The sequence below is a fragment of the Clupea harengus genome, chromosome 15, assembly GCF_900700415.2.
Source record: "Clupea harengus chromosome 15, Ch_v2.0.2, whole genome shotgun sequence".
Taxonomy (NCBI): domain Eukaryota; kingdom Metazoa; phylum Chordata; class Actinopteri; order Clupeiformes; family Clupeidae; genus Clupea; species Clupea harengus.
The window spans coordinates 17,199,033-17,219,032 of NC_045166.1; the positions used below are offsets into that span (position 1 = coordinate 17,199,033).

Here is a 20,000-nt window from a genome sequence, read left to right on the forward strand (position 1 = left end):
AAAGCTGTTTCGAAAACGGGAGCACAAAAACTGCAGCATGATGAGAGAAATGTGATTCAGAAATAAAGTAGGAGGTGAAGAAAGGATGGATGGAGAGAGTGAGAGTGAGAGTGAGAGAGAGAGAGAGAGATAGAGAGAGAGATAGAGAGAGAGAGAGAGAGGAGAGCTCCGGTCTTTGGAGAGTCAGTAAGTGCTGTTGTCTTCCCGCTTAACTGGGAGAACACAAAGAGCTGCTGGAGGTTCCCAATACCCAAGGAGACACACAGAGACAGGGAGCAGGAGATGGGTCAGTGAGGTGCCCTGAGTGTGTGTGTGTGTGTGTGTGTGCGTGTGTGTGTGTGTGTGTGTGTGTGTGTGTGTGTGTGTGTGTGTGTGTGTGTGAGAAAATGATCTTGTGTGGTGTGTGTATCTGAGGGGGAGGGGGGGGGGTGTAGAGGCAAAAGTTTACACATATATGCCTAAAAGTGTATTTGTGTGTGTGTGTGTGTAAAGTGCACATGCGTAAATGTGTGAGAATTGTTGTTACTGACTGTGTATAGCTGCGTGTGTGTGTGAGAGTTGACACGTATGCCTGTGTGTGTGTGTGTGTGTGTGATACTCACTGGGCCTGCATTTGTACCACAATGTGAGGTATTTGCTGGTGGTTGGACAGGGGTCAGCTCCAAAGAGACGACTGTTGACAAGCACCTGACAACTCCTCCTGTCTTGGCACTCATCCTGCATCTTCTGAAGAGAGAGAGAGAGAGAGACAGAGAGAGAGAGAGAGAGAAGGCGGGAGAGAGAGAGAGAAAAGGAGGGAGACAGAGCGTGAGGAGAGGGGGAGAGAGAGAGAGAAGGGAGAGAGAGAGAGAAAAGGAGGGAGACAGAGCGTAAGGGGGGGATAGAGAGAGAGAGAGATGGAAAAGAGAGAGAGATGGAAAGGGAGTGGAGCATGTGGAGGGGTGGACAGAATGAGGGAGAATGACAGTGGACAGATGGAAGGAGTGAGGGAGGAGAGGAGGGGAAGAACAAGGGGGCCAAGGAGAAAAAGAAAAGGGCAGAGGGTAGGAAGGGCAGAGGGGAAGGAGGGAGGCAAGGAGGGAGGGAGAGAGAGGGAGGGAGGGAGGAGTGGAAGACACAATGAGCACAAGGTAGATGAGAGACTGACGGCACAGCAAACCTAAAACCACTTCAAACAACGCTCTGAATGCAGCTATATGAGAATGAGAGAGAGAGACAGAAAGATAGTGAGGTAGAAAGAGAGGGAGAGGGGGGAGTAAGAGAAAGGGGGGGGGGGATTGGCAGTGCTTGGCAGTGCTCTCCAGTTTCAGACGCTCTGTCGTTTGTTTTGACACAGGTGAGCACATTCCAGCGCATCAAATTCGCCCGCACGGAATTCCGGGAAAAAGAATAAGAGAACGAAAGGAGGAAGGAAAGAAGAAAAGATGGGAAGAGAGAAAGAGAGTTCCAGGCAAACCTAATCCGGTAATTTTATTTTCAATTTCTTACACCTTTTTAATGTGTATTCCATTTTTTTCAAAAGAGGAGAGAGATATTCTGCTTGTCTGTCTGTCTCCTTCAGAACCTGCATTGGTATTTAAAAGCTTCAAGTTCTTTAAACTGCACACAAATACACACACCCACACACACACACGGGGGAAAGAGAGGCAGACACTCATTCACACACACTCACTGGCGCACTCCCACACACTGGTGGTGTGAGACAGGCTGCGGTTAGGTGCCCCAGGTCACATTCAAAGGATGAGTGGAGGTGTGGATTAGACTTAAACAAACAAGGGGGAGACAGGCAAAGCATGTGGTGCATGTGTGGACAACGCACAAGTGTGTATGGACCCATATATAGACGTGTGTGTATGTGTGTGTGTGTGTGTATGTGTGTGTGTGTGTGTGTGTGTGTGTATGTGTGTTTCATCAAAATAGCTATTTGCTCTCAAAGTTCTTAGCCAGGAACATCAGCCTGTTGACCTTTTCAGCTTGGGGGATGACCTGGTGCATGTCATGACATTTACTTATGGAAGCATTCTGGGAAATTTCTATACTTTATTTCATGCTATTAAAAAAGATCCCACTATTAATGGTTTTGCTAAATGTATGTGGTGGCATGACGTAATACTGTGTGTCTGTGTGTGTGTGTGTGTGTGTGTGTGTGTGTGTGTGTGTGTGTGTGTGTGTGTGTGTGTGTGTGAGTGCGTGTGTGTGCATATGTGGGTGTTTGTATGTGTTGTGTGCACGTGTTGTTTGCACATGGGGTCAGGTAACAGTGGCAGACTTCAAGGGACCTGCTATGAATTTGATTGACAGCTTGTCAAATGTCAGCTAATGCTCAAAAGGATGGGTACTTTACAGATCCGTGTGCAAAAGAACACAAAATCCAAACTGCACATACACACATACACACACTCTCTCTCTGCCTCTCTCTCTCTCTCTCTGTCTCTCACACACACACACACTCACACTCACACACTCAGATGCTTGCTCAGATTAGTGAAGAAACATGACCAGAAACGACATGTTTGAAGTCAGCTGTACACTCTGTTCTCCGTTGCCTGGCGAGTGTTTGGGATTTTTGTTGCGTCACACTCTTTCCTTGGAGTCGCACGCCTCTATGGTCTTAACCCTCTAGGGGAAACCAGTGTCAGGAGGTGAGTGTGTAAGTGTAAGTGTGAGTGTGCGTGTGTGTGAACATGACTGGAGCTGGTTGCATAATGTTTTTTTTGCTGAGACCTTTTTGGCCCATATTTCTCCTCAGGGGGAGGCTCCATCCCTCAGTCCCTCCTCCCCCAGGTCCCCCCAGGTCTCCACTGGACACCCGCCAGCCCCAACTACATCCCCCTGAAGAGGCCTGGAGAGGACACAGTCAAGGGGCTTCTTTTGTGTGTGTGGCCCCCCTACTTCGGAGAGCCAGAGATTCTCTTTGATGCTTAATACGTGTGCGTGCACACACACACACACACACACACACACACACACACACACACACACACCCACACACACACAGGGAAAGGGTGGTGGAGAGTGGTGGGTTGTGAATATGTGTGTGTGTGTGTGTGTGTGTGTGTGTGTGTGTGTGTGTGTGTGTGTGTGTGTGTGTGTGTGTGTGTGTGTGTGGAAAGGAATGCACTCTTGGAATCTGGGAAGAGCTTGGATGATGGGGAGGGGTACTTTATCTGCACTTGGACTCTAGGACCTACCACTGTCCGACAGCAATCGATTTTGGTCAAAAATATGTCTGTGTCACGTCTTTCTGTCACTGATCTGATCTGATCAGTCACTTCAAATCAATAAGCCATCGGAGAAATACATCAGCAGGGCATCTCACACACACCACGTATTTACAGTTATGTTACACTGCTTACATGCATTATCATCCTATGCACCTTATCTTAAGCCTGCTTACCTGCAGTGAGGTGGACACATGACACGGAGTCTCCTCTGCTATTGGCCGAGCCCCGCTGAGGACCGACAGGGGGGCGGGACACGGCTGCGAGTAGGCAGGGCCTCTCCTCCCGTAGAAGGCTGATTGGACGGTGATGGTGGTGCGGGGCGGGCAGCGAACAGACAGGAAGTCTCCGTCGCAGGCCTGTTCCGTGTAGTTCCTCAGCACTTTGGACAGGTAACCTGGAATCAACCAACACCACAGTGATGGTTACTACGGACACCCTCAAGGAATTTACATAAAATTAAATAAAACAAATTAAAAAATGTTATTAGACAAAGCGCACACAACAGCATCTTATTCAGTCTGGACAGATAACACTGGCAGGAGCAAGGCTGTTATTTCTCCTCTCTCTCTCTCTTTCTTTTTCTCTCTCTCTCTCTCTTTCTCTCTCTCTCTCTCGCTTTCTCTTCCTGTTGAAAAGGGAAGTTCAGGCCAAACAAAGGCAACAAACAGGGTGTGTTTGTCCTGAACAGTGCTTCTTTAGAACTTGGCGCTTGGCTGGCTGGCTGTTGCCGTTTTTCATCCGGCTTGTTTTGGCACTGGGAGCGCGTCGCTCATTTCAAGACGTAGAAATGTCAACAAACAGTGACGGTGAAGCGGTGGCACCGCGCAGGATGTGCACAGGCCTGCCCTGGTCCTGGACCACCTTGGAGATGTGGCGCTCATGTGAAAAGCACCCTTCATTAAGCTGTGATACTGTAACCGCGGCAACCGGACTGTGCTGCCTGTTGCCTCGTTGGTTTTGTTATTGTTCATGAACGCTTCAGGGACAGTGTGGGTAGAGACAGACAGCCATATGCACGCACACGCACACACACACACACACACACACACACACACACACACACACACACACAACCCCAGGCAAGACTCTTTGGAGGGTCTTTCTGTGTGTGTGTGTGTGTGTGAGAGAGAGAGAGTGTGTGGGTGGGTTCGTGGTTGGGTGTGGGTGTGTTTGTGTGTGATTTGGAAAATAGAATATGCATTTATGCATGTATTTGAGTGTGTGTGTGTGTGTGTGTGTGTGTGTGTGTGTTTGCATGTCTGTGTGTAAGAGTGTGTGTGAGAGAGTATGAGAGAGACAAGCAGTGAGAGTTCAGGGTGATCTCCGACCTGTGTACTTGGAATGCTCCTCACAGACAAGTCCTGACAGTCTCACTGAGCTCACCCTACTCAGCTCCACCTACTCCTCTCCTCTCCTCTCCTCTCCTCTCCTGTCCTGTCCTCTCCACTCCTCTCCTCTCCTCTCCTCTCCTCTCCTCTCCTCTGTCTTCTGTCCTCTGTCCACTCCTCCCCACTCCTCTCCTCTCCTCTCCTGTCCTGTCCTGTCCTGTCCTGTCCTCTCCTCTCCTCTCCTCTGTCCTCTCCACTCCTCTCCACTCCTCTCCTCTGTCCTTCCCTCTCCTCTCCTCTCCTCTCCTCACCTCTCATCTGTCCTCTGCTCTGCTCTCCTCTGTCCCCTCCTCTCCTCTCCTTTTCTCTCCTCTCCTCTCTCCTCCTGTGTCTTCTCTTCTCCACTACTCTCATCTGTCCTCTCCACTCCTCTCCTCTCCTCTCCTCTCCTCTCCTCTCCTCTCCACTCCTGTCCTCTCCTCTCCTCTCCTCAGTCCTCTGTATACACTACAACTCCCAGGGTCTTACTCTTCTCCCATTGGCCTCCAACACTCTGCACTTTGGGGATTTGCCACTCTCCCTATATGCCAGATCAGGCACTTAGCCTGGCAGGACTTAAGCTGCAGGATGTGAAAGACAAACGCTCATATCATCCCTGCCACTCACCCTGAATTGCTTTTAACTCTTCACCACCACGGGGGTGAGAATAATCCAAACGGATCCCCGGTGGATCAGTATACCACCCAAGCCCAGACAAAAATACCATGAGGGAGGCACTCTCCCATTGCTTCTTGTCCTTGATAGCCATGCAAACAATCAGGAGCGGCTCTGTTCTTTCCTTTTCTTCACCGATGCCACAGGGGCATCCTTTTCTTTCCAGGATTAGGTGCTGAAATAGCGGCCGGCTTAAGTGTACCGCTGCCTGTGAAAAGCCCAGTGAATGGGAAGAGAGTGCAGGGAATGTGATGAAGCGCTACAGGCTAAAGGAGGACTGCCAACTACGGCACAGCAGAGAGAATGTGTGCTAGCAAGAGCTTTCACGGCACAGTAGGAAACACACACTGGTGGGGGAGAGAAGGGTGTGAATATATAAAAACAGAGCGCTACAAACGAGCAGACAAAAAGCTAGATATGAGTAAATGTAAAGATCTTCTTTGTGTAAAGTCAATGACCACATCATGAGATCAAAAGTTGCTAAATCAATCAGATCCAGTTGTAGGGGTTTGTAATGTGTGTGTGGGGGGGGGGGATTAATGCGGATGTGCAAAAGTCCACTTGTTCACACTTGAATGTAGCTTGTTATGTTGGTAGAAAATCCACTGGCTTTGCCAAGGTGTACACACTAATTTTTGTTGTATTGTTACCATCAGTGTGGAGCTGAAGGGATCTTGATTGAAGGCTTATTGCCCAGCTGTGTGTCAAAAGGCTTCCTGTTGGCACTGAGAGCTGGGTAAACATCTAAGGTGTTAAGGGGTACACACACACACACACGCATTTGTAAACACACACATGTGTTAACACCCACACACACTCTCTCACACTCACCTAGTTTACACAGTGATAAGGAACTCTCAGCTTAGAGTTCAATTAACTGGCGATGATATGGTCCTGTGTAAACACCACACACAATCTCTCTCTCTCTCTCTCTCTCTCTCTCTCTCTCCCTCTTTCTCTCTCTCTCCCTCTCTCTCTCTCTCTGTCTCACACACACACACATACACACTCCCTCTCTCTCTCTCTCTCTCTCTGTCTCTCTGTCTCACACAACCACACATACACAATCGCTCTCTCTCTCTCTCTCTCTCTGTCTCACACACACACACATACACACTCTCTCTTTCTCTCTCTCTCTCTCTCTCTCTCACTCTCTCTCTCTCCCTCTCTCTCACACACATTCTCTTTCTCTTTTTCCCTCCAACAACAATATCAGCCAGTGTCCTCATTGCTGTCTCATTGCCATGGATACCAAATGCAGACAGCAGCAAAAGTGAGGGGCGGATATCTAAGGGCCACAGAGGGTCACTTCCTCCATTGAAAGAGGTGAGGCCACCACACCACCATTTGTCACCGTTAGAAAAAAAAACACCAATCGGATGTCCTGTTGTAAAACGAGCACCGCCTCCGCTTCTAAGTCCGGGACAACTCAGGCGTGAGCGGTGACAGGTAGCAACTGTATCCACGGAGTAAAGGGGTCAAATGCTCAACATCATTAATCTGGGGGAGAGTGCAGAGGGAGGGGGAGTTTGTTTTTTGTGGTTAAAAGCTTCCAGCCTTCCTCCCCCTCCGGGGTGTTAATTTATGGCTGTTTAAGTGTGTGCTTGTGGTTTCCTAGGGGGCGAAAGAAGTCTGCGGCGCTGGCTCCTCCTAGCCTTTGCTGTGCCAACAGACACCGTCGGCAGCAGCAGCAGCAACCGTGCCCTCTGGCAGAACCCGCGGCATTCCACCGCAGGTGGGCGTGAACTTGGCACGCACAAGCTCAGCCGGGACCACACGCAAACACAAACACAAACACAAACACAAACAACACCAGCAGCATCAGCAGTAGTGATGACAACAACAACAACGTGGTGCCCAAGGTGTGGTAAATCAACACACACTAGTTTGTGTGTGTTCTAGAGATGTGAAGCATGATCTAACTGTCTGAACTGCAAAAACAATTCTCTCTATCTCTCTCTCTCTCTCTCACACACACACACACACACACACACACACACACTTGCATTGGGAAAAGACAGTGTTGTCAAGGAGATATGTGAGATCCTTAACGTTCTTATCGTAGTGCTTGGTGTGTTCTCTTTAAACAAAGGAACATCCTGGAGGAGTAGATCCTTCTTTTCTGGTAGTTGGTTTCCATCAAGCCTGTATTCAACATGATAAGCCCTGTTCAAGTTAAGGGGTGTAGGCGCTGTATTACTGCCTGGTTACGGCAGGGTCCCAGTAACCTATGTCCACAGAATAATATAACCATTTAAAACCCATCATACCCAGATTAAAAGATATATGTTATATAATATATATATTATTTCACATTAAATATTCTTCATTTTCAAATATCATCGTGTCTGGTAATGTTATTTTGGTAAATGCACCTATCATTTCCACATTTTACTTTTGAATGCCCTTGCCAATAGCAGTCTTTAAGAATGACCTTTGAATAATTAGTGTGAATTCTGCATGCTTGAAACATGTTTGACAGACAGGCAGGAAGCAGCCACACACCCCTTCTCTAAACGGAGCAGTTTCCTCCATTTGGATGAGAGGGAGGAGCACTGCGTGGTTCCCAGGGACTACAGCCGTGCCCTCACCCATAACCAAGCCTCATAAACCCACACGGCGCAGCCACACGATGTAGGTCACGGAATCACGCGAGCAGCCAACATCAAAGCCAAGCTGTCCTGTGTTATCTTGAGTGTGTACACATGCATAGTGTGTGTGTGTGTGTGTGTGTGTGTGTGTGTGTGTGGGTGGGTGTATGCTTGCATGTTGTTTGTGACAGAGAAAATGGTGTGCATGCATGTGTGTGTGACCTTGAGAAAGAAAGCGTGTGTGCAGTTAAGAGTGTGTGTGTGTACGTGTGTCTTTACTGCTTTATTACTTGAGACAACACACACACACCCCCCTGATAATGTACCTCTTACCAGTCACTTCCCAGTAAAACACTATCCTATGTCCACAGTGAAGCTATACATTATCAGTCTCCCTATCATGAAACTGGGCACTTAGAGTCCATGATTATAATCCAGTGCACTTCTTCCAGCAAATTGCTCCTCACAGTCCTCTAGCTGTCCAATCAGTGTAAACGTGCTTTAAAAACATGTTCGCACACAGCCCTGGTCTGAAACGTGGCGGCTTGGACTGAGCCATAAACAACTTCTGCCAATCAACATGTTGCTTCAGCAGCACGGAAGGGTGGGGTGTAATTTCATTTGCAAACTATCACCAGAATCACAGACTGACCTTTAACCCAATCATGTGACGACCACCAACCTCTTGCCCATCTCCATCCATCTCCTTTTAATCTCACACTGAGAGCACTTCCTCCAGTCATGTGAGTTTTCTCTCTCTCTCTCTCTCTCTCACACAAATATTTGATATTTCACCCAAAACACACTCCGGGTCTTCAGCGACAGTCATGTGATACCTGGCGGCCAATTAACCACCAGTAACACAGAAGCTCCGGCTGCTAATTGGCCTCTTGATGGCTGACCTGTGGGGGAGGGGTCGCGTGATGGCCAGCTCAGACAGGAAGCGATGTTGTGTCAACAGGAGATAAGTGCTGTGGCCACCGGGAGGGGACGACCCTTCACGTCAGTCTCCGATTGGACAGAGGAGTCACTACCATAGACATATCTATATATGTCTATGGTCACTACATCACTAAATCTGTGCAGTGTAACGGGTGTTAGAGAGCAGCGCCGCAGTCTGCATGCATGACGGGGTATACACGGTGGGAGAAACGCATGCCCAGACATGCATGCAGCTGAGGATTAGTGTGCGCGCGCGTGTGTAAGACAAATGGCTTTGCGTGGAGGATGTCTGCATGTGAGTGCATGTGCGCTTGTTCAGGTATCTCTTCACTCTTTCTGTGTGTTTGTGTGTGCGTGTGTGTGTGTGTGCGTGTGTGTGGGTGAGTGAGTGAGTGAGTGTGTGTGTGTGTGTGGGTGAGTGTGTGTGTGTGTGTGTGTGTGTGTGAGTGTGTGTGTGTATGGGAGAGGGAGAAAGAGGGAGAGAGAGATTGGACTGATATGGGATGGTGATAACCTCTTTTATGAGAAACGAAACACATGCACACTTGCTGTGTACAGGACTTAGGTTACCTGATACAAACCACATCAGTGAAGGGTAAAGGAGAGAGAGAGAGAGGGAGGGGGGAGAGAAGGAGAGAGAGGAAAAAAGAGTTCTGCTTGAGTAAGGAGGGGGAATGTGACTCCACTGCATGCAGGCTGCAGGGGTGGAGCTCACACACACACACACACACACACACAGTGGAGATTATTACCGTGTTCTCAGGGACTTCCCTTATTTTCAAATGATACAGCTGCTGTCTATTGGTGGAAAAGCAAAAGACCAGGAATACTCTGGCCTGCTCTCTCTCTCTCTCTTCTCACTAACTTCCTCTCATTCCCTACATCTCCACATCAATCCATTCCCTTTCATGCACTCTACTGCTGTCTTTGACACAACCCAAATGAAACATTCACTTTTAGCTTAGTCTTTAAGCTGTCAACCATCTACTGATAGAGACAAAGTGGCAGTGGTGAAAACAAGGGGAAAAAAGTCAGTTTCCTTACAAATACACCTCAGAGAACAATGTGATAACCGAAAGCATGGCCAATGGTAGTCCCACCACATATTCCCATTGCTAAAAACGTAGCTTTAATGCCTGAGAAATCCAAAACTAAAGGCAATTGTAGACGTAAATACACATCATCTTCCTTCAAATGTATTCAGAATGTTCGCCTGATGCATTTCTCTGTTATTTTTTATTGGGGGTTTATTTTCGTCAAAATGTAATAATTAGGCGACCACACTGGACTCAGCGCACGCAAAAGGATGCCTAATGGAAGAATTTCCCCGAAACCATAAAAACGGTAATTATTGACGACTTTCATTTTCTCTCTCCGTCGGTCTCCACAAGGGCTGGGCGGCCCATGGCCTGGCATCACTCAAAAGCAGCTTGCGCTAAATGGGCTGAAGCAGGCAGCCAATCTGGGCACCGCTTGCGACCGGGTACTGGTTGGAGGTTTAACCCACCGTGGGCCATCAAAGCGCCGAGCAGAGTTCTCGGGAAACGGAGATTTATTTTAAACACACACGCTGACCAAAAGACGTGGCTTTTGGGAGCCCGTGGGCAGCGCCCGCTGCAGCTGAAATCTGCTCGCTCACTCCGGTAGAAGGCAGACGTTCAGATACCATGGCGCTGAAACGGCGGGGACAAATGCGCCCGTTACAAACACCAAAATGAATTTCCCTAACGCTAAATTATAATCAAATAATGATACAAGATTTCTTGGAAATGCTTGATCTCAAATCTTACTTTAAGGCCAACAATTTCAGAGGCCCTATTCATCACACTCACTTTACCCCTAACCCGTACAGGAGAAAAACATGACTCACTCTCAATACCTTTCAAAATAGTTTTTCTCTGTCTCTCTTTCTTACACACGCACACACACCCACACCCACGCACGCACGCACCCACGCACACACACACACACACACACACACACACATCAGCTGAAGGGGCTTACTCACATGAGGTTCGGCCCTGAGTTGGAGTTAACCCTGTCGGGGGTGAAGAGTTTAGTAGGGCAGTGTGTGTTTCTTCTGTCTGTACTAAGCCATGGTAGGTAGCATTACAATAATCAAACATACACACCTTTGCACCAACATGCTCACACTGACACACACAAACACATACACACACACACACACATCCATTGTCTGTGTGAGGGAGTGCATTTGTGTGTCAGGTCTCTCTCTCTCCCTCTCTCTCTGTGTGTGTGTGTTTGTGTGTGTGTGTGTGTGTGTGTGTGTGTGTGTGTGTGTGTGTGTGTGTGTGTGTGTGTGTGTGTGTGTTTCAAAACCCTAGGGCAGCTGCAGTAATTAAAACGGGAGACCAGACAAAAACAAATCAGGGCTGTTTCCTTTGGAGGCCCTCACACACTCTAGTCTCCACAACACACACACAGACAGAGAGAGAGAGAGAGAGAGAGAGAGAGAGAGAGAGCGAGAGAGCGAGAGAGAGAGACACACACTCACGCACAGACCTAATTGCTGGTGGTATAGGCAGCCTATGGGGTAGCAGTCATATGGACACTAATCCGTGGTGCTGGTGGCTGGGCTCTAGATAAGTGACTTGGCAGTTTTAAGGGCCAGTTCAGTCCCCTGGTCCAGTATATCACGGGGAGAGAGAAACAATGGTTTGGACAAGATGTCGAGCAAGCACTATGCTGAATACATCAAGGTCTATGCTCACAAGGTTCACTTCAGACCAGTTTTCAGACCTTCAGACCTTTTGACATATAGAGCCCTAATGACCCTTTTGCATGTGTGTAACCTAGTCTCTAAGCATGTGTGATTGCACTTTACCTTGATCTGTTCATGTGTGTGTTTGTGTGTGTGTGTGTGTGTATGAGAGAGACTGGAACCATGGTGGTAATCTAGACTCAGACAGAGAAAGTGTGTTTGTGTGTGTAACCTGGCATGCCAGACATGGAAATGATATGTGTGCATTGCACTGGGGCATGTGTATGTGTGTTTAAGTGTGTGTCAGGGGTTTTGTGAATACCCTCACCAGGCAACCGGCTCCGCCAGCCACCCCCACATCCCCAAGGGTCCGTCCCAGTGGCCACCTCCCTGTTAGCATGTGCCTCTTAGCCTGACCTCACAGGTCAAAGGTCAGCAACTCCACTCCAGCCCAGGAACAACTGGACAGTTTTCACAAGACGGACCCAGTAAGGCATATATAGTGAGTGTGAGTGTGTGTGTGTGTGTGTGTGTGTGTGTGTGTGTGTGTGTGTGTGTGTGATTGAGAGTGTGGGTGGCTGGGTGAGTCAGGAATGGAAGGTGGGAATCAAGTGGGTGGATGGGTTCCGGGAATATCCTTTACGTTTGTGCAAAGGTCTTGACTCGCAGTAAAGCATGTTTACATACATGCACACACACACACACACACATGCACACACACACACACACACACACACGCGCGCATGCACGCGCACACACACACACACACACACACACACACACACACACACACACACATACACACACACACACACACACACACATACACACACACACAGGCCACCACAGATGTGTGGTGGACAAGTAGAGAAGAACAAACATGGTGTGGATGTCATATCCTCCTTCTCCTTTCTTTTTTCTGAATCAGCAGCAGAAAATAAAATCAGAAAAGCTGTTTTGCTCTCATTTTGGTCACACTTCTGATAGTCCCCTTTTAGTTACTAGCCGTGCGACCACAAACCGCCACTAACCCTCCTATCCAAACTATGGAAGGCTAGAGAGGCCAGTAGCGTACTATGTTAGGGTGATTTCATTACAAAAACACATTAGAGGAAGCATCTTCTTAGGGAGAGAAGGTGCTTTTGTGTGGAGGTAGAAAGCATGATCATCAAATGGAATGCCAGGCACTAGAGCTGGAACTACATCCGTGGGTCTGTTTGCTCCAATAAAACAAACAACTTGAGCGTCACAGGGAAAATGATAATGGTTGGCATCTCTGGACTGATTCATTTGCTATGACCCGTGGTCCCATTTAGGAATCTCTGGACTGATTGATTTGCTATGCTATGTGTGTGATTTAGGCATCTCTGGACTGATTGATTTGCTATGCTATGTGTGTGATTGAGGCATCTCTGGACTGATTGATTTGCTATGATCCGTGTTCCCATAGACATCTCTAGACTTCCACAGCGTTGGGCAGATTGATTTGCTATGATCGGTCATGTGATGCTGCAGTCTGAAGAGGTCTTTCACAGAAACTGCACACAGATGATCCTTTAGATAAATAGATGCTACAACACATACACTGGGCTGTTGATGGGTAAACAAACTTCAACTTTCTTTGAATCTCAAAACAATATAGACACAATAAGTAGCCTACAAACAGCATGCTCACAAAGTTGTGTTGAGTGCATATTGCATATATGTTGCGAGTGGGACATAGAGTGCAGACAGAGAATGTGCGTACTGTTCAATATGCTGATGCTGATACCCTCAGACAGAATGCATGTTAAAGGTGAGGGTCTTGATTCTGGTGAAAGGTTATTGATATTTGAGCATGACAGCTTTCCATTCTGTGCTTCTTCTGATTGGCTGGAACAGAGTATGGCTCAGTCTGAGGCACTTTGTTTGTTTCCCATTTACTGAGAAAGAACTGTGCATGAACACTAACAAGTTTTTTTTTTTTAGCCCACACACTGGACAGACAGACAGACAGAGTGTGAGCAGAATTTTGCTGAACAGGACAAAAAGTATAGTGGATTATAATGAAGGACTACACCTTTAAAGCGACATGTAACTAGCCATTTTGATTCCCTGCCATTAGGAAACAGAGGAAGGAGGCATGAAGTGAGGGCCCTGACACTCATCATGTGAAAGACTGTGTCAAAACCTCAGCAGGCTTTTAAGCTGCATCTCTCACACAGCTCTGGAGGACGTGGAGGGGAAGAGGACTCAAGTGGGGTATTTCCTCTGGTTAGAAACTGACCATCATTCGCTTTCCTGAAGGGACTACTAGAGACAGGTTAGGGGAGGGGTCGGGGGTCTTAATGGGGTAGTGGAGACCCTTGCCCCCCCACCCCCACCCCCACCCCCACCCCTCTTGTCCTTATGCGCACCAGGCCGGGGCATCAAAGCTGGGGGGGGGGGGCAAGGACAGCGAGGCAGCTTCCAGGGATGGATCCAGTCTACACATCGACAAAACCCCTCTCACTCTCAAAGGGACTACAAGGGGATGAAATGGGAGGAATTTCCATTTAAAAAGTGGGAAGGAAAAAAAGAGGAGCAGGATCAGAGAGAGAGAGAGAGAAAGATAGAGGGGAAGCGAAAAGAGATGGATGAAGAGTGAGGAGGGGGTTGGGGTAAGGAGGAAGAGTGGGTGGGCGGGCGGGCAGGCATGAAAGAAGAAAGCTGTGTAAAGAACTCAAAGGCTTAGACCTGAGGACTGACGGCTGACAGCAGACAAACGTGGGTCTTAGGGAGATGGGGAACGTGTGCGTGTCTGTGTTTGTGCGCACGAGTGTGCTCATGTATGTCTGTGTGTGTGAGTGTGTGTGTGAGTGTGGACACACACCACAACAACATTCACTTACAGACCAGGAGGGGTGGAGATGGTAGATCTGACCATTAACGAGGCTAAAGCCTTTGAGTAGGCTGGGAGTCCATTTTTAACACCAATTGGAAAAATACAGCAAAGCTTTGGAACCACAGTAGCATTCACAGGGCAAAAACACTGGCTCAGTTTGGTATCAAGATGTTTTACTTTGAGTCATCAGAATCAGGATCAGAATCAGAATGGGATTTATTGCCAAGTAGGTTTACACCTACTTGGAATTTGTTCTGGTGTGAAGGTGCATACAGTAATGCCAAGAAACAATGTCTTGGTTAAGAATGACCTCTCTATAGCACTGAGAAGTTCGTAATTCTTACATTTAACACTTTAATAATAGAAGTTTCACCTTTCAGAGACTCAACTCAAATCTCATTCTAACACTACTGCATATAATACTGCAATATTGTGATCTCATGAAGTCACACCTAAATTGATTCACAAGGTCCCTGCTGACTCTCACGCCAACTCACCACTCACCAGTGCAGGGCAATAAAAACCCACAAGTCCGGCTGGATTCTCCATTTACAGCGGAGCCCAGAGGCCCGTATCCCGGCTGCGGCCTGGCTAGACGGCAACACACCAACGCTCGTGTGCGTACGGCACCAGAGTCTCTGCACCTACGAGAAGTTATTCATCATGCACTGCCAAACTTGGCTTTGATTTATGGTCTTGGGTTACTATACACTGACCTGTGCGTTAGGTTTAAAGGCACTGTTCCCGGGACACAGCTGTATGCAGTACTTGCCTGTTGTGCCAGCTTAGAGTGGGTTTTAAATAGCTGATTTTCATATGCTTCTGGTTGCTTATAAAAGACAGATTACAACGGAGCACCTCCAGCCATCCAACGTTAGCCAACTTAGTACATATAATGCTTAGTACAGTATATTTAGTAAATATAGTACTTAGTACAGTATATTTGGGGAATATAGGGAACACGTGGGAACACGGAACAACAGAAACCAAAACAAAAAATGCTTGTATATAAAATCTATAGTAGGCCTATTATTCAAACACTCCAGTCTCCAGAGAGGCTTAAGCTTGTGTAGGTTCTGGTGGGGGCCAGGGCTAAGACTGGGGGAGTTAAGAGTAGGGTTAGATTGATTAGGGGATTTGGATAGTTGCTGTGAATGGGCACAGGTCTTAGGGCAAGGAGCAGCCATAACAGAGAGCTCTCAGAGGGCCTAAGGGAAGACTGGAAGCTGCAGACAGAGAGTGAGAGAGAGAGAGCGAGAGAGAGAGAGAGAGGGAGAGAGGGAGAGAGGGAGAGAGAGAGAGAGAGAGGGAGAGAGAGTTAGAGAGAGTGGGAGAGAGAGAGGGAGAGAGAGGGGGGAGCTTAGCTATGGAGAAAGTGCTTAAAATACCAAAAAACACGAGTGGTTTACTGTGGTTTCTTCGACATGGAAATTGTGACACACAATAACCTGCAATCTTAAGGCCAAATCTACGGAGCACTGGTCATTCTGGTACCAGCCATGCCAGGTAGATAGAGAGGGTTCAAGCACATTGTACATACCCACACATGGGGAGTTTTCTTTTACACACACAAATACACATCCACCCACATACACACACACACACTCATACAAACACGCACGCACACACACACACTCACACGCACACACATCCCCGCAAGCACTCGCACACACAAAGACACACACACACACATGCACGCAAGCACTCACACTCGCACACACACACACACACACACACACACACACACACACACACACACACACACACACACATGCACACAAGTACTCGCACACACACGGTACACACATACATAAACACACACAGCTACCTGGGGTTGCGGGGCATGGGGGGTCTGAGCCCAGATTACAGTGCTGGGAGGCTGGTGGGCCGGGCTGTAATGTGGAGTGTCAGGGTCTGGCTTTGGAAAGAGCAACACACACAATGCAGCCTTGTTTAGGAACCTGCTCCTTTCATCACTCCATCAAGGCCTCTCGCCTTCTCTCGCTGTCTCTATCTACATTTTGATTTATCTCTCTCGCTCTCTCTCTCTCTCACTGTATGGTTGTGCGTGTGTTATTTTTGTCTTTTTCAGGGTTTTTATGTTGTCCTTTTTGGCTCACACACACCTGCCTGTCTCTCCTGTCTCTGCAATATGTCTCGCCTATGCTCACTTTCATTTTTCTCCTTTACTCTGCCTCAGTAGATCCCTCCATCAATGGCAATCTTCTCTCTCTTCACTTTCCTTTGCGTGCTTACATCCCTCTATTTCCTCCTCTAAAGTCCTATTCTGTTTATCTTCCCCCCGTTCTCTCCCTTTGTCTAGTCTCTGTACTTCTGTCTTCATCTTCCCCCTCTCTCTCTTTCTTCTCTCTGCGCTTCCTCATACCAGCAGGGGAGGAGATGTTCTTGGGCTCAGGGGGGCTCACACACACACACACACACACACACACACACACACACACACATACACACACACACAAAGACATAGACACACACACACACACACACACACACGAGGCATAGACACACACACACACACACACACATAGACACACACACACACACCACATACACACACACAGACATAGACACACACACACACAGAAACAGACACACACACACACACACATAGACACACACACACCACATACACACACACAGACATAGACACACACACACACACACACACACACACACACCTACACACACACACAGACATAGACACACTCACACACACATACACACACAGGGGAGGAGAGGGTCTTGGGCTCAGGGGGGCTCACAGAGCTCGGATTGTTTCACCCGAGTCGCAGATAAAGGAGAAGGTGCTACACTGTGTGTGTGTGTGTGTGTGTGTGTGTGTGTGTGTGTGTGTGTGTGTGTGTGTGTGTGTGTGTGTGTGTGTGTGTCTATGTGTCTGGAGTCGAGATTAAGAAGGACAAGTCTCCCCTCTCTCTCTCTTTCTGGGTGTGTCTGGAGTCGAGACTGAAGTCCTTTTTATACAGAGATCCCGCAATAATACCATTAAGAACACCCCCCATTATGCCGCCTTCGCTTGTTTACACGGACCCAAACAGAGGTGGCGTAATGTGCGTCCTTTTCCAGAGCCTGCCAGTGTGCCGGAACCAGAGGCGTGACCATAGACCAGTAAAAACAGCGTCTTGAAAGTGTCTTGAATATAATATGCATTCGAAATGATCTAGCCAACCTGTCACTGTCACAAAAACAATGACAGGGAACCCAGTGTCGGCAGAGTCTTGCAAACCATGTACATTTATAGCAATGTTCAGACTCAAGCACCGTTGGTGCAGCATCATCATCATCCACCCCTCCACTGCCGGCTTGGTGGCGGAACAACAATCCCCCCCCCCCCGCCAATTCCGCTTCCGTACCTTTTATACAGGTAAACAGCGAGTCGGATTGATGGTGCAATATTACTGCCTCGAAAAAACACTGTATAAAAAACCTCTAAGAAAGACATGTCGGCTCCTCTCTCGCTCATTGTGTGTGTGTGTGTGTGTGTGTGTGTGTGTGTGTGTGTGTGTGTGTGTGTGTGAGAGTGTGTATGTGTTAGTGAGGGATATGTCAGCTCTTCCACGGCTCGTAAAATTACCCCTGCCAGAGCCAAGAGTATGCTCAGTGAGAGAGAGAGAAGAAAATCATCAAAGCCTTGCCGGCATTCCCTAACAACTCTGCCAGAACAGAGGAGAGGGGAAGAGACAGAGGGAGGGAGGGAGGTGAAGAAGGGGAACGGGAGTGATGAAGGGGAGGTGGGGGGCATCTGTTGAGTGGATAATTTGATAGACACACGTAAGTGGGGTGGACTGAACCAGATAATGACAGTCTTATCCGCCCCTCTTTTAAATCCCTCTCTCTTTCTTTCTCTCCTTTTCTCTTTCTCCTTCTCCTTCTCTCTAATACACACACACATACACACACACACACACACACACACACACACACACACACACACACACACACCATTGACTGCAGGATAATCCGCTCAGTAATGCGGTCTGAAAAGTGAGACCCTTTTCCCCAGCTAGCCTCTCCTAACTGCTGGGTCTCTACCTGCAGGGGTGAATCACTGACCTCAGATCAGAGAAGCCTCCCTCAGTGTCTCTGCTACTGTCTGCTGTAAGTGCTGAGTGCCAGGACTGCGTCTCCCCTGATGATAGTGGTGTAGGTAAGTAGGGGCCAAAATGAAAATGAAAGTCTATGGGCAAATTAGAGAGGGAGAGTGTGCCAAAATCTAGCTGTAAATACTAAGCAGTCACAGACTCAGACATAAACAAATCAAAACAAAACAAAACAAACAGACCAAACGTCTGCCCGATGGTTTAAAGTCAGAGTACTTTTTTAAAACTAAGCCATAGCCATGGAGTTCAGTGTAAGTTGTCTAAGTAAACCAATCATAAAGTCCAGTGTAACATGTGTGGCATATCATTGTTCTGTGATCTGATCGCTGTGATGACAAGTTCTTATGAAGAACTGGGCTTTACACACGGGTAAGCCTTTTTTCAACACACTGAGCCATTGCAGAGATCGCACAGCAGCAAACAGCCATGAGAGAGATGAAGAGGGAGAAGGTGAGCAAACAGACAGACATACTGTTGATTGAAGAAGAGCTGAGAGAGATCAGAGAGAGAGAGAGATGAAAAAAGAGAGGTGAAGAGAAAGAAAGAAGAATGATGGTGGTGGGAGAAGAAGGGGAGGCGCAGAGAGGGGATTAAAGAGTGACGTAGAAGTGAGTTAGAAAGAACCTTTGCATGACAGTGACAAACATCAGATGCAGGCACAGTGCAGAGCCTTAAAGAGGAGAGGAGTGGAATGGGCAGGTTCATATGCCAACAGACTGCACAAGCACAGAGTGGTACAGCATTCTCAGGCATTCTGGGAAATGCAAGAAGGTCTTTCTGGACTGGCTGATATGTGAGAATGAAAAGGGATAGGCATGGTGTTTGTGTGTGTGTGTGTGTGTGTGTGTGTGTGTGTGTGAGAGAGGAGACAGGCATAAACACAGCTGCATCTGTGGGATTGCCCTCTGGCACGCTCAAGTGGGGTTAACACACACACACACACACACACACACACACACACACACACACACACACACACACACACACACACACTACCACTACTACTACTCCTCTTCACCAGGAACCTGCTGTTCTAAAGAAATCCCCCTTGCACAACCTCCTGGCGTGCGGTGCTGAAACTCTGTATCTCCTCCTTCTATCATTTCATGGTTCTCTCTCTTTCTCTCTTCACCCCCCTCATGGTTCTCTCTCTGTCTCGCCACATTCCCCTCCGCTGTCACGACCCCAGCTTGCTGCTGAAAGCATGGCTCAGTTTCACAAGCTGTGCAGTTTTCCACTTAATGTTGTTTATTAAATGTCACACAAAGCAACAGCACGAGTGAAAGATAAAAAGCATTTAGCCTCGTTTAGCATTAGCCGTTACCTCGCTGCGGTTCAAGTTACAGGACCGATTCCGTACACTAAGTGATGGTTGAACTCAAGACTTACGGAGTTATGCACGCAATAAACAATTATTATTATATTTACTTTGAACAATGCAGACAGTTCACACCAAACAGTATTTAGGTGGTTAAAG

The 20,000-nt window shown here is 47.8% G+C and overlaps 2 protein-coding genes across 2 annotated transcripts in view; both read right to left on the minus strand.

Moving 5' to 3' along the window:
* The window catches only part of LOC105907300 (protein eva-1 homolog C-like), a 47,315-nt gene extending 46,555 nt beyond the window's left edge, over positions 1-760 (minus strand). The window contains exon 1 of the mRNA XM_031581849.2: positions 603-760. Within this exon, the coding sequence (XP_031437709.1) occupies positions 603-723 (121 nt within the window). The 5' untranslated portion in view covers positions 724-760. The remainder of the gene's footprint in view (positions 1-602) is intronic.
* Positions 761-3,119: 2,359 nt separating this feature from the next.
* The window catches only part of LOC116223678 (protein eva-1 homolog C-like), a 23,042-nt gene continuing 6,161 nt past the window's right edge, over positions 3,120-20,000 (minus strand). Inside the window, exon 2 of the mRNA XM_031581219.2 lies at positions 3,120-3,618. Within this exon, the coding sequence (XP_031437079.2) occupies positions 3,365-3,618 (254 nt within the window). The 3' untranslated portion in view covers positions 3,120-3,364. The remainder of the gene's footprint in view (positions 3,619-20,000) is intronic.